This window comes from Brassica rapa, chromosome A02, assembly GCF_000309985.2.
Source record: "Brassica rapa cultivar Chiifu-401-42 chromosome A02, CAAS_Brap_v3.01, whole genome shotgun sequence".
Classification (NCBI taxonomy): domain Eukaryota; kingdom Viridiplantae; phylum Streptophyta; class Magnoliopsida; order Brassicales; family Brassicaceae; genus Brassica; species Brassica rapa.
This window is the reverse complement of record NC_024796.2, coordinates 21,233,427-21,247,908: the sequence shown is the minus strand read 5'-3', so window position 1 is coordinate 21,247,908 and position 14,482 is coordinate 21,233,427. Positions and strand designations below refer to the sequence as shown.

General features: G+C 35.8%; 2 protein-coding genes across 3 annotated transcripts; both read right to left on the bottom strand.

Annotated features, from left to right (window-relative positions):
• Positions 1-2,056: 2,056 nt before the first annotated feature.
• Positions 2,057-7,859, bottom strand: LOC117132127. Of its 2 annotated transcripts, none has more exons than XM_033285725.1 (2): positions 7,803-7,859; positions 2,057-5,825 (listed from the first exon to the last, which is right to left on the bottom strand). In XM_033285725.1, exon 2 carries the CDS (start codon positions 4,961-4,963, stop codon positions 2,888-2,890), a length of 2,076 nt encoding a protein of 691 aa, XP_033141616.1. In that variant the 5' UTR covers positions 4,964-5,825; positions 7,803-7,859; the 3' UTR covers positions 2,057-2,887. The 2 variants fall into 2 exon arrangements, with proteins under 2 accessions (XP_033141616.1, XP_033141617.1); XM_033285726.1 differs by lacking the exon at positions 7,803-7,859 and having other exon boundaries at positions 2,057-3,045; positions 3,103-6,145.
• Positions 7,860-10,634: 2,775 nt separating this feature from the next.
• LOC103848864 (transcription activator GLK2) lies at positions 10,635-13,450 on the bottom strand. The gene is made up of 5 exons (XM_009125686.3): positions 12,896-13,450; positions 11,874-12,014; positions 11,330-11,662; positions 11,133-11,249; positions 10,635-10,940 (listed from the first exon to the last, which is right to left on the bottom strand). The coding sequence occupies exons 1-5, from the start codon at positions 13,319-13,321 to the stop codon at positions 10,794-10,796; spliced, it is 1,164 nt and encodes a 387-aa protein (XP_009123934.1). The 5' UTR covers positions 13,322-13,450; the 3' UTR covers positions 10,635-10,793.
• Positions 13,451-14,482: the final 1,032 nt, after the last annotated feature.

Genomic DNA, 14,482 nt, shown 5'->3' with positions numbered 1-14,482 from the left:
TTTTTTGGGACAACCTTAAAAACAAAAAGTAAATTTTGTTAGTAAAAATTTAAAGTTAAATTAAATGAATAATTAAAAAAATTAAAATTTCAGAAAATTTACCTCCTCGTAAAGCTTATTCACTTCAGGTGTGGATAAGGTGACGGGTAATCCATCGGTGGACTGCTGGGTCAGCTGGGTCTGGCGTTCTTCAACCCGAGCAGCCAAATCGTTGTAGATTTGCTCGGACTTGCCATCAATAAATCGGCCCGCCTTGTTCTTGTGGGTCCTCTCGTAAAGTTGCATAAGAGACGGGAGAACTCCCGTCTCTTTGGCCTAAAAAACATTTAAGAAAGTTGTTAGAATATATATAAAATATATTAAAAATTTAATTTAATTAACTATTTAATTACCATTTCCAAACGGACACCGGCGTGGGGTTTTTGGTCCGTAGTGTGAAGCATCGGCCCGTTCCCGTGCTCATCGACTGTGTTACGGGAGTTAGAGCAAGACTGGGCAACTCTAATGGAATCAGGAAGACGCCAATATCGGATGAGGCCATCCCAGACATCCGTGGTGAGCTCAGCGGGTTTGCCACGCTCATACCCCTTAACGATCCAGTCACCCTTCCAGTTGGAGACCGTGTCCAACAAGCGAACTTTCGCCTTCGTGATAAACTTCTTCCTCACCCTCTCAGTGATCCCCAAAGCCCAATTATATTTTTGCTGTTGGAAAAAATAATTTATAATTAGTTTTTCAGAAAGAAATATATATATAAATCATGAAAAAATTAAAAGATATATAATTAATTAATAGAAACTTACAGCGTAAATTTTGAACCACGTCTTTCTGACGTAGTGAGGCGTCTTACTCCAGTTCGGATGTGGCATGGAGAAATAACCTTTCATCGTGTCGGTTACGTCCGATGCAAGACATCCGTCAATCCCAAACCTGGAAAATACAAAGTTAAAATACAAATTAATTTTTAAAGTTAAAAAAGAATTTAAAAAGAATAAAAAATAATGAAACATACCACAAAGTTTTGTCCGGTCGGTCGGGGTCGATGACTGGTAAACCTTCTCTGCCTGGCAGACGGAGAATGTCCTCTACGGTGTACTGCGAGTAAGGAGCACTCGGAGGCACCATCAAATCGGGATGAATCTCGGCGGGCATCGAGGTGCCATCGGAGGAGGCACAGGAGGAGGAGCCATCGGGGGAGGCACATGAGGAACCGATGGTGCACTAGAAGAAGGAGATCCAAAGACTCTCTCAGTGTACTGAGTCTCGGGGACAGTCTCCTGACCCGAAGAACCGGGAGCTGAAGAAGACGACGGGTCTAAACGACTACCCGGCTCACCGAACATCTCTCTGTAATGGGCAGTAAGTCTACCTTTTCGAACCTGAGAAAAAAATTTAATTTTTTAAATTTTCGTGAACAGTATACTTCCCAACATTATCCACCTAATCAACACTAAATAATATAAGATCCGTAAACCTATCTAAATTCCATATACTAACCACCTAATCTATCCTAAACTAATAAAACTAGAGAGGAATTAGAGAGACTTACCATTGCTACGAAATAGGGAGGAAGTGGAGAGGAAGTGGAGAGGAAAGAAAGAGCATGTTATAGGCACAGGGGGGGTAACCCACGAATTGATAAAAATGGTGGAACCAAGCTTAAATCGGATCGACCAGAGATGTGGCCGATTGGTCGATATGGCCGGATTATGACTTGATAACCTGAAACAAAGGGAATTAAATGATATGAGGTTTATGATATGAATAAAACAAGAACAATAAACAAAAGAAAGGGATAGATATGGCGGAATCAGGCTGCTGGATGTGTATCACTCTCAGCTTGATCAAATGATGGCTTGAAGTGGATTTGCGGAGGAAGGTTTGATTGAATCTCTCAATCTGATGGAATGATGGATCGAAGTGATTGACTGTCTCAATCTGTGTACTGAGATTGTTTGATTTGCACAAACAAACTAGACTCACGAAATCAATAAGACAACAAAGAATCTCTCTTTGAATCCTAAAGACCGATATTTTATACAAAGAACAACTTTGATAAAACTGAATAAACTTTCTATTAACTTGGTGATTAAGGGTGCTCTTTACAATGGACGTCTAGGAGCTTATATAAGGCTCAGAGACAAAGGTCCTAACGTTCTAAAACAAATAGAAAAGGAAACAAATCAAGCAAAGTAACAAAATCGGAAACTAGCCGTTGGAGCCTTTTATGGGATTTTGGCTCCAAGTGAGAAACTTGATTCTTCTTGAACCTGGACGGTTTTAATGGATAAGAGAGCTTCCTTGGGACCTTCCTGGGTGCTTGATAGGTTCTGATCTCGTGCCTGATCTGAAAAGAAAAGAGCTGTTGGACATTAATGTCGGTTTGCTCCAAATAAGGCAGGTTTGAGTAAATGGGGATCTTCCTGATCCAATGGTTGCTGGTGCATGGTATGAACTTGCAGAACTCCTCCTGGACTCCTAGAGTATCTCCTGATTGGTTGAAATGATCTCCTGGTCGCCAATGTCTGGTTTGAAGCTGATTGAACCGGTTAGCTTCCAATTGAGGCAAGTGTAGAACTGGTTTGACCGGTTTTGGAGATTGGATCATAACTTCATAATTCCGTGGCCATTTCTCATGATCTTGGGCTTTCTGGAAAGATGATAAACTACTCTTGACTCTTATGATGGGCTTTGCTTCAGGCCGCTCCTTCCTTGGGCTGGAATCTCCTTCTAAAATCGGGTACTCGCAGATGGACAGGCTGGAAAACCTCTGACTTGTAAAATTCATAACTTCTTTCTCCGCGAATATTTTGGCTCGATTCCAATTGGGCTGGACTCTTTCTTGAGTGTAGAATCCAATAAAATTGGTTTCATGTTGAAATTCATTCTAGTTGTGGAGATATATGCCTTGGACTGAACTTCGGTCGCTGGTACCTCCTAGATGGCCGGTTTGGACGGTTTGGTGAGACTCTGGTTGAACCATGGATTTCGTGACCACAACATCCCCTCCCTCTTGACAAGGTTTCGACCTCGAAACTATGTAACCTGCACCAAGATAGAGCAAGTCAGCTTTCATTCTCTTTTGAGATTCTAGAGCCTTACCTTGGGATTGTTTTGGTTTGGGAATGGATTGTGTATCAGGTGGTTCTCCTTTGAGAAAATAGGAATGAATCACGCCTCTGCGCTGGACATGGTCATTTCTTATCTTCTGGAGTGGATGGTCCTTCAAATTTTTGGTGGCCACGTTTCTGATCATCTTTGGAGTTGATTCTCTTAGCATCAAAAGTATATCTGGTGGGATTCCTTTAAAGCTTTCTTCTTTGTAACCTGAAAAATCCTCAACATTCTGGACAAAAAGCAAGTGCATTATATCTGTCATGGAAATATTAAGAACATGCTGATCTGAAATGAATCTTACCATAGGCTTTGGAACTTGAACAATGGATTGTTCAGATTTCGGTTTCCACTTGTGAATGGGTTCATGGCTGAGCTTATGGTCTGGTTCTTTCTCTGGAACTTCAATAATATTATAGCTTTCATTTGTTCTTCCTGTACCAAGAACACACACGTCAGTACTAGTATCCAAAGGTGGTGTTAGACACTTACCTTGGTGGGATACTTTTATGACCGGTTTTGCTTCTTTAAGCAATATGGACTGCATTGTGTCTTGAACCATCTTCTGGTCCATCACAGGTGTGGCGCCTAGTTGCTCCTCTCCTTTGAATTCATGCTCCTTAGTTCCTGTTACATCACCCTTTGACAAAGACAAGTGCATTACACAAGAACTTGGAACCAATAAATCAGATTGAATAAAACTATCACTTTTGATAGATAATTCTGTTTTCTCTTCTAGTGATGTTTCTATCAATGCTTTCTTAGTAGGACAAACTATAGCATAGTGTCCTTTCTTATGACATCTATAACATGTCTGATATTTCAAATCCTCAGAGTTAGAAGACTTACCTTGGCTGGATGGCTCTTCTTTATTTGGGTTTAAAATCTCCTTGTCTCTTGGACTTAAATCATGGACAACTTTTGATATCAACAAGGATTGGGTGATCGTGTCTTTCTGGACCTCAGGACCTGTCTTAACATCCTTGGACAAAGACAAGTGACTCATACCAGTGGGAGATGATTTATAAACAAATTTATCAAGTATAGGACTTACCTTGGCCTTCTCTTGAAAAATCGGTTTGTCTGATTTTTCTTTGTGTCTGGCCAAAACTTGGCTGACAAGGTTCTTCTTCTCCATGGCCTTTGGGACCTCATAAGGTTGGTATTTATCATATAAAACCGTGGGCATCTGGCTTGGCCGAATCTGGTCTTGATAGATCAAGCTTCTATGGCCTTGTTGTGGCACCACTTTCTTTGCCTCTTTGGACACACTATTTGAAAATCTCCTTGGGTATTTTCTTCTGGTTTCTTGCGTGGGAAGTGTAGTCACATACTTCCTGATCATAACATCTTTAAGATCTTCCCAATTGGTGACAACCTCTTCTGGACTTTTACCGTGTGCACGATCTACTCTTTTCCACCATGAGTATGCTTTTTCGGAGAGTTGTTTGATGGCATGGCTAAGCCTTTCTTTCCTTGGCACTACATGGTATAAAAACCATTCATCCATAGTTCTTTCCCATGATAGATAGTCATCTGGCCAGCTACTTCCTGAAAAAGAATAAATCTTAACATTATTAGCACATTTATAATCATGATAAGAATGACTTAAGTATTCATGAGTATAAGAAGTTTGGTGTGGGGTGATCCATGAAGGATCCGGTGGCTTGGGCTCAACATAGCCAGCCTCTGGTGCATCTCCAAATCTTGTTTCTCCATGTGGTGGTCGTCTGCCTTGTGGCTTGTTTCTTTTTCCCAACTGAGCAATCTTATCATTGAGCTCTTGTACAGCTGCTAAGTGTTGGCTTAGTCTTTTCTTCATGGGTTGGCCGTGTTCTTCCTCTGTCATTGCTTCCTGAAAACAATCTCAAAGAGCAAGTGAAGATATGGGAAGTTTTGGTCAAACCAAAATAGGTAAACAAAATGAAATCTATTTAAACTAAACCGAAAAAAATATACCAATGTGAACCAAAATGAAATTATTTATGCAAAATTATTTTTCTTTTGATTTTCTTGATGCAAGCACGAAATAAATCAGTATGGGATGCTTATGAACAATAAATGGAAATAAAATATGGAAACAAACTAATGCTGAATTTTTTTTTGAATTTTCTTTGGATGAAATGCAACAATTAAATATGCAAATAATATAAACTAAAGCTTAAAAAAATATTTTCTTTTTCTTTTCTGATGCAATCACGAAATGGACAAGTAGAAATGGTATGAAACAATAACTAGGATGATTTCTTTTGGCTTTTTAATTTATGAATGCAAATGAAAAGGAATCAAATTCAAAACAGAAAATTTTATGGGATTTTCTTTTATGGAAACTAATGAATGCAAACACTTTCTTTTGGGATTTTCGATTTTTAAATGAATCAAACAAAACTTTTTCTTTTCTTTGTCGTGGCTTTAAATTATGATGAACAGCAAGAACACAAAACAAATGCAGAAACAAAACTTGAAACAAAGAAACAGTTTTTATGGATTTTCGGTTTATGATGAAAAACAAATGCAAACAAATATGAATGATGCAAGGATAGAGTGACCTGATTCAGGAGCTTGAGCTCTGATACCAAAATGTTATAGGCACGGGGGGGGGGGGGGGGGGGGTAACCCACGAATTGATAAAAATGGTGGAACCAAGCTTAAATCGGATCGACCAGAGATGTGGCCGATTGGTCGATATGGCCAGATTATGACTTGATAACCTGAAACAAAGGGAATTAAATGATATGAGGTTTATGATATGAATAAAACAAGAACAATAAACAAAAGAAAGGGATAGATATGGCGGAATCAGGCTGCTGGATGTGTATCACTCTCAGCTTGATCAAATGATGGCTTGAAGTGGATTTGCGGAGGAAGGTTTGATTGAATCTCTCAATCTGATGGAATGATGGATCGAAGTGATTGACTCTCTCAATCTGTGTACTGAGATTGTTTGATTTGCACAAACAAACTAGACTCACGAAATCAATAAGACAACAAAGAATCTCTCTTTGAATCCTAAAGACCGATATTTTATACAAAGAACAACTTTGATAAAACTGAATAAACTTTCTATTAACTTGGTGATTAAGGGTGCTCTTTACAATGGACGTCTAGGAGCTTATATAAGGCTCAGAGACAAAGGTCCTAACGTTCTAAAACAAATAGAAAAGGAAACAAATCAAGCAAAGTAACAAAATCGGAAACTAGCCGTTGGAGCCTTTTATGGGATTTTGGCTCCAAGTGAGAAACTTGATTCTTCTTGAACCTGGACGGTTTTAATGGATAAGAGAGCTTCCTTGGGACCTTCCTGGGTGCTTGATAGGTTCTGATCTCGTGCCTGATCTGAAAAGAAAAGAGCTGTTGGTCATTAATGTCGGTTTGCTCCAAATAAGGCAGGTTTGAGTAAATGGGGATCCTCCTGATCCAATGGTTGCTGGTGCATGGTATGAACTTGCAGAACTCCTCCTGGACTCCTAGAGTATCTCCTGATTGGTTGAAATGATCTCCTGGTCGCCAATTTCTGGTTTGAAGCTGATTGAACCGGTTAGCTTCCAATTAAGGCAAGTGTAGAACTGGTTTGACCGGTTTTGGAGATTGGATCATAACTTCATAATTCCGTGACCATTTCTCATGATCTTGGGCTTTCTGGAAAGATGATAAACTACTCTTGACTCTTATGATGGGCTTTGCTTCAGGCCGCTCCTTCCTTGGGCTGGAATCTCCTTCTAAAATCGGGTACTCGCAGATGGACAGGCTGGAAAACCTCTGACTTGTAAAATTTATAACTTCTTTCTCCGCGAATATTTTGGCTCGATTCCAATTGGGCTGGACTCCTTCTTGAGTGTAGAATCCAATAAAATTGGTTTCATGTTGAAATTCATTCTGGTTGTGGAGATATATGCCTTGGACTGAACTTCGGTCGCTGGTACCTCCTAGATGGCCGTTTTGGACGGTTTGGTGAGACTCTGGTTGAACCATGGATTTCGTGACCACAACAGAGCGCTCGGGGATATATATAAGATTACTTGTCCTCGTCATTTCCTCGTAAAGTTACGAGGAATTACAGAGGCCCGCGTTTTCATATACGAGGAAATAGCGACGAATTACAAAGGCCCGCGTTTTGGTTAACGACGTTTTTACGACGAGTTACTTTACGTGGAATTAACGAGTACACGTGTTACGAGGAATTAGCGAGCTTATATTTTCTATAAATATATACTCTTTAAACAAGTCCGTCCATTCGTTCATGCAACTTTCAGGTAGATTGTGATCAGTTTTAATATTCATCATTCTAGCAGCCAACGACAATTTAGAGAGACCTTCTCTACAACCACTGTAAAGTGGTTGATTCGCCGCGTTTAACATTCCGTAAAACTTTTTTGCATCTATATTAGGTTCTTCATCTTCATCATGAGCTACGAATGCATCAGCTACCATATCATGAACCCTATCATAATCTACCATCTCCTCCTGATGGTAACTATGTTCATTATGCAAATGATGATTAACCGGTTCTTCCTGAAAATTGCTATTACTACTACTAGCTTCATTCTGGTCATAATTAAAACCTTCCCCATGTTGAAACCATATATAGTAATTTGGCGTGAAACCTCTATTTATTAAATGCTTCTAAACATTTTCACGGTTTGCCAATTTTGAATTGTTGCATTTCCGACAAGGACAGAACATCTTACCACTTTCTTGGGAGAGCGGTGTTGAATCTGCTTGATGCATAAATGTCTCCAGCCCCGCAAGGTATTCTTTCGTCACTCTCCCGTTAGCATCTCTATGTATATACATCCAATTCCGCAACTCGTAAATAGTCCCAGAGCCAGCCATTTTTTTTTCTTTCACGTTTTTTGTTGTTGGTGTGTTTAAAATGATGTTCAAACATCTATATTTATAGGAAATTTCGAATCTGGTAGTTGTAATTTTCCTATGAAATTACGACGAAAATTAATTGGATGGCCAAAAAAAAACGTGAGCCACTTACCAAGTTGGTGGATTCAAAATTTCCTCGTTAAGTACACGTAAAATATTTCGTCGTAAAGAACTCGCGAAATTTACGTGGTGTTTACGAGGAAATAGTGTTTACGAGGAAATAGTGTTTCCTCATAAAAGCCACGTCAATTTACATCGTCTTTACGACGAAAATGTTTTGTCGTTACCTTACGACGAAATAACGATGCTTCTCTTTTTCCACGTACTTTCCTCGCAAAATCAACGTACTTTTACGAGGATTGTTTTTCCTCGTTAATTCTCCTCGTTAAACTTACGTTTTCTTGTAGTGCATGTCGTAAGTTATATACGTACAAAAGTGTGCATTTTTCTATATATGTCTTTGGCTGGTAATTCGCTTCAAAGTATCTTAAGCTAGGTTCATCCACCAAACATATAGGGTCGCATGATCCTGAAGAGTCCATAAAATCATGTGGATCACCAAACACATGATAATGACACAATTTTGATTTATAACAGGAAATGGATACTTGGCAAAATTGAATTTTGTAAAAGATGATATCGAGGAAACTCAAACCTCAATCTCCGACTAATTTTTGAGTGGTTGAAATGGTTCTTCGAGAGAAGAAGAAGAGATCCTTATCTTATCCTCAGTCCTCGCGAGAACACTGTGTCTGATCAACCTCGTCCCTCTACACCAGAGACTTTTGAAAATGAGACATTTTGAGGCAATCGAGTTGAGAGAGAGATAGAGGATGAAGTCGTGATGAAGTCTCTTTATACGTATATAATATACATGTTATATCATTTTTACAGAAATATAACTTGGACGAGTGGTTTGTGTGTTTGTCGTAGGGATTGCCTTTATTCAGTTTTGAATCCCCAAAGAGAACAATTTATTTTGATTTTTTCAAATACAAAATGACATGGTTTTGTTTAGGTAAACAACAAAGCAACGGTTGACTAACAATTTTAAGATTTTGAGTTATAGAAGCAAGTTCGGATAGAAAATTTAAATTTTAATCAATTTTAAGTCGTATTTGGCACTAACAAATTATTTGGAATGGTAGTTAGCACAATCGAAAATTGTTAAGGTCAAAATATGCATCTTCCCACATAGGATTAGTATGTGTTCATCGTGGTTTGCACATTAAGATTGCCAGTCGTAATTATGTATGTTCATAGTTTCACATATATATATATACTTGTAAGACAATCAATTTATTTTCAATTATTTTTCCAAAAGATAACACTTTTTATACATAAAAATAGCATTTTTTCAAACAAATAGAATACGTAAAGCACCAGTTGTCTAGTGGTAGAATAGTACCCTGCCACGGTACAGATCCGGGTTCGATTTCGGTTGGTGCATTAATTTTAAAAAGTGTTTCAGAAAAACAAACAAACAAATGGAATACGAACTTAAAAAGAAATGGAATACGACTGTATTTTTGCTCGACGAAAGACAATCCAGCAAACAACCTTTTTTTCATGCCTCATTAACCATCTTTACGTCCGATCATAATGGTGCGTTGCAGCAAATATGACTAATTGATGGATTGTCTTCTATATTAAGACAATGTTCAACATCGAATGAAAATTATATTAAATAATAAAAAAGATAAATCAGTTTATTTATTAACAATTGGTTTAAATAGGAACTCCGAAGTGTATGTAACTTAAATGAACCATGATAGCAAAAGTAAAAAAAACATAAACAATTCCGAATTGTCCACATATCTATACTATTATTTATAAAGTGATTTTGCTGATTTGTCATATTCTTCATGATTTTAGGTAATTTTACTTATTTGTCATGTTTTTATTAGTTTTAGATTAAATCATCAATTTATTAATTTAAATATTTAAATATTTCGAAATTTCTACTTTGAATTATGATTATAATTATTTTAACTTTCATGTTTATTATTATTAATTTAAAGAGATTATACTATATATCTGAATTAATCGTTTTCATTGGTTTATTCGGTTTGATTGCTTAATATATTGAACCATATTCTCGTATACTGCACTTTCTTAAAATAACATCCATTTGGTTTATTCAGTAGAACTAAATCCAAATTATTTTCTCTATTTCGGTTTGGATTGGTTTTAAATAGTTCGGTTTTACCAGACTGAACACTTCTAAACTATATTTATTTTGTTAATCTTTTTATATTTGTGATTTTTATCATCATTTCGGTACCACATGATTTCTTTTCACTCAAAATACAATATATGTTAATTTCAATAAAAAAATCATAATTTAATTATTACTATAGAAAAGATTTTGATCTAAAATCTACATCTTATAAATAAAAATATGAAACACAAGAGCATAATTTTACATTGATTATCAATATGAATATTAAAATTTATATTTTATAATAATTTAATTTTTTATCTAGTTGAATTATTATTATTTTATAAAATAAAAATTAGAATTAAAAATAGTTAAATATATTAATCCGCACACAAGGTGCGGAACATCAACTAGTTTAAATTAATTTTGTTGTTCTTTTATATAATAGGTAGGATTAAGTTGATTGACTAACAAGACGATGCAATTAGATAAAAACAGACTTGCTTTAACTTCGATAGATGAACTCATATTGAACACATATGATCAAGCAACAAGGAATTATATTGTATTCCTTGCAAAAATACTTAGAAAGATACCCAAAAAGGCGAATTCAACAATTGTGATTTCGGCGAATTTTGCTCTCTCAAGGAAGAGGAGGAACATTAGGAACGCCTTGACGTTGTAATTCGGTCATGACGCCGTCAACTGAGGGCGGTTTCAGTCCTAGAGGAAGAGGTAGCCACGGCTTTGTGATGACGTCTCCTATAGCTGCGTCTATACTCTCATTAGACTGCACCGACAAAAAAAAAACAAAATTCAAAGGGAGATAAACACTAATTAATGAGATAACCTTATCAAGTTAAAAAGCCCTTTTACAAACAAACAAAAACCTTATCAAGTTAAACAAAGTTCTCAAAAACTTTTCGGATTATTACTTATTTCGGAATCAAAGAAAATTCAAAAGAAATAAAGGTGCACTCACGGGATGAATGTCGATAGGCGGATTAGTGGTGGGGCTTAATTGTCTTGTGGGAACACCAATGCTCGTTTCTGATTTATTATTATACATCGAATGATTCGGTGTAGCCATACCATATCCCTACAAATAAACCCTTTTAATAATTATTATTTTACATTTTAACCGTGCAACCAATCTGTCAAATTTACATATGAATTTACCTGTGGATATAGTGCTTGTTGGTGCCAATATGGCGGCTGACCTGGCCAAGATGACGGAGGTGCTGCAACAGCCGGAATTTGATATGTCCGATGAGTAGACGAAGATGGATGGTTATGCTTGTGTTTAGGCCATGTAGGATGACCCCACACGTGTAAAGGCCTGAAGTGGCCGTGATGCATCTGTGTCACGTTTGGTGTATAGCCCAAGGCAGGAGCCATCCACGGTTTTTTCCCTCCTAATCCGGCAACTGCCACCGTAGCATGCCGCCTGAGATTCCAGCTCGCAGCTTCTGCTTCACGCGCTAGTAAATGTTTCCGATGTGACCTATATTTCTGTTATTATTATAAGAGAAAACACACAATTATTCTCATATTAGTTGATGTTTATTTAGATCGCTTTAATACTGAATAACTTAGATCTTCTCTTCTTTTTTACAATGAGATAGATCTTTGATTGGTTAGGTATATTCCTAAGAACATAGCTCTAGCCTATAGATTAATTGATGTAGGATATAATCTAGTGGCTTTTTGAGCAGTACAATACCTGGAGATGGCTTGCAACGTTGTGACGAGTGAGAGATTTAACGTTCATAATTTCTAAAATCCGAGATGGCACTGCTTTGTCTATCCCTAGTTGCTCCACAGCTTGTACGAAATTCCGGTGTAACTCCGGCGTCCAGTCCACCTGATTTTAGCAATAATTTACATATTATTTTGATTAACTATATTGTTAAAATTATAATTTTATTTAATATTGATAAATTAGATGACTAATTGGTCTAGGCTGCATTTTTGTTTGTCAACGGGTCTAGGCCAGCCAAATCAGTAGAATATCGGACATATATACATATTCAATATAAGATTATAATTTTGCTGCTAGAGATTAAACTATTTCATATACCAACTATTTCATATACCTAAGAAGAAAGTATTAATTTATTAACGACAAACTAGATGGTCCATATGTGAAAACTTATTAGTTATTATTAAAATTTACTATAATTAACGACGGTTGATATTAAACATATAAATTATCACAAAGTTTAATTTTTATAAATATGGATTTATTGATGAAGATTGAACGGTTTCATATATTTAAAATCATGAATTTAAATATACTTCTTTTTTTTTGTAAACTGGCATAATTTAAATATACTTAAAAACCATGAATTAGTTATTTATTAACGAAAAACTAGATGGTCGATTTCTGTTAATATTTATAAAATTAGATAAAGTTTAAGATTATGAATTTGTTACTACAAAAGAAAACTGGTTCATAACATAGATTTTATCAGTAGCAAAAAATATAGATAATTCATATATATATAATTATATATATATATATATATATATATATATATATATATATTTCTGATTAATTATGAAAATAAAATAGATGAACAATTATTTGAAACCACAAATATTAAAAAAAAAAACTCAAATACCCAAGTTGCATTGAATCTACTCAACAGAGATTAATACTTGTTATTTAAGAAAGGAAATTAAAAATAGCTAGTATTTTGTCAATGAAAAAGTTATTTGTTAGGAAAATGTATATAAACATACCTTGGGTTTTTTCTTAATTTCATTGTCAACTGATAAACAATCTTTATTTTTCTTCCCTTTACGTTTTCCTCTACGCACCATTTTGTGAGTACTATCACCACCATCAAGCTTAACCACACCACCGTCTCTCTCTGACGTCTCCGACGCTGTCGAACTGTTTCCCTCCATTTCTTGTTCATCATCTCTCCCACTGCCGGAATATTCCCCGAGAATATCGCAATCAATCTCCAAATCGGGTAAAGCATCATCTCCATCGAACCCAATGAAAAAGTCGTCGTAGTAATCGATTCCTCCAAGAAGATCAAGACTTCCTTCTCCGACCATCGTGAAGTCCGGCAAGCGTTCCGTCGTAAAATCTGAGAAATCCGCCGCCATATAGTTTTCTCTTGAGGTTGTGTTAACGATGAGAGGAGACACAGTTAACATCGAATAGTGAAAATGAAAAAGTTCAAGATTCGAATATTTAGAGAGAGAAAAAATGATACAGTGAAGTAGTAATACATGTGTGTATATATACAGTCGTGTGTGTCTGCATCGATATAGATACTTCCAAGGTTTATTAAAATATTTATATGCCATCATATTTGTTGGACCATTGGTGGTATACTGCCATGAGAAAAGTTGTGGTTGAGAGATAAAAGATATAAACTCTTACCTTTTTTCTTCATCTTGTAAATTTTAAATTCAATAAAAATAATTTCTAAATTATAATATATTTATTTTTTTCCTTTTAAAACTTTAGAAATGTGGATATACCATTGTAGATCATAAAACTCACACTAGGTATTTGGTAAAAGATTAAAGAACAAAATAACGTGGGTAACGATATCCTCAAAACACAACGATTAACAAAAATAGAGATTGATCAAATACAATGTTTATAATGAAAAGGGCTTACAATGACTAAGAACTAAGACAAATTTATTGAGGTGATGTTTGTGTCTAGGGTTTCGAGTGGCCCTTCTCTTGCTCTCTTTCTCCTTTATGTAGTCCTCAGTCGTCTAACCGTATCAAAGATCACAGAGAATCTTCTTGACTAAGTCTAGCTCGATTCTTCCTTCGATATTGAGCCCGTTTTCTTTTGACGAATATTAGTGGGCCGGGTATTTTCTCTCGAAGTCGCTCTTAGGTCGATCTCCATCTTTCGGGGTTTATGTCGATGGATATGCAAAATCAGGCTAAACAATTGTTCCCCAGCCATTTTAAGTAAATAACTGAAGCAAAAAGATAACTAGATGGCAGATGACAAATACGAAAATATCTTATATATTAAAACAGAAGTCACAATTTTGATTCATGTGTGATTTTTTTAAAAAATGGACCTAATAGACCTATTCATAGAAATTCATACTACATTTTAATTCAGAGTAATAATAAATAGAATTTTTAAAATATTTTAATCATAATATCTTTTGATATCTTTTCATTTTAAATATAAATATATTTATTTTAAAAGTCTAACAAATCTGTTTGAAAAGATTTTTACAAGATCTTCATTTTCGAAATTATATTTAAATATTTTCACTAATTTTGAAATTAGTTTAAAGTATTATTATACATTAATATATTCAGTTATATAAAATGAAA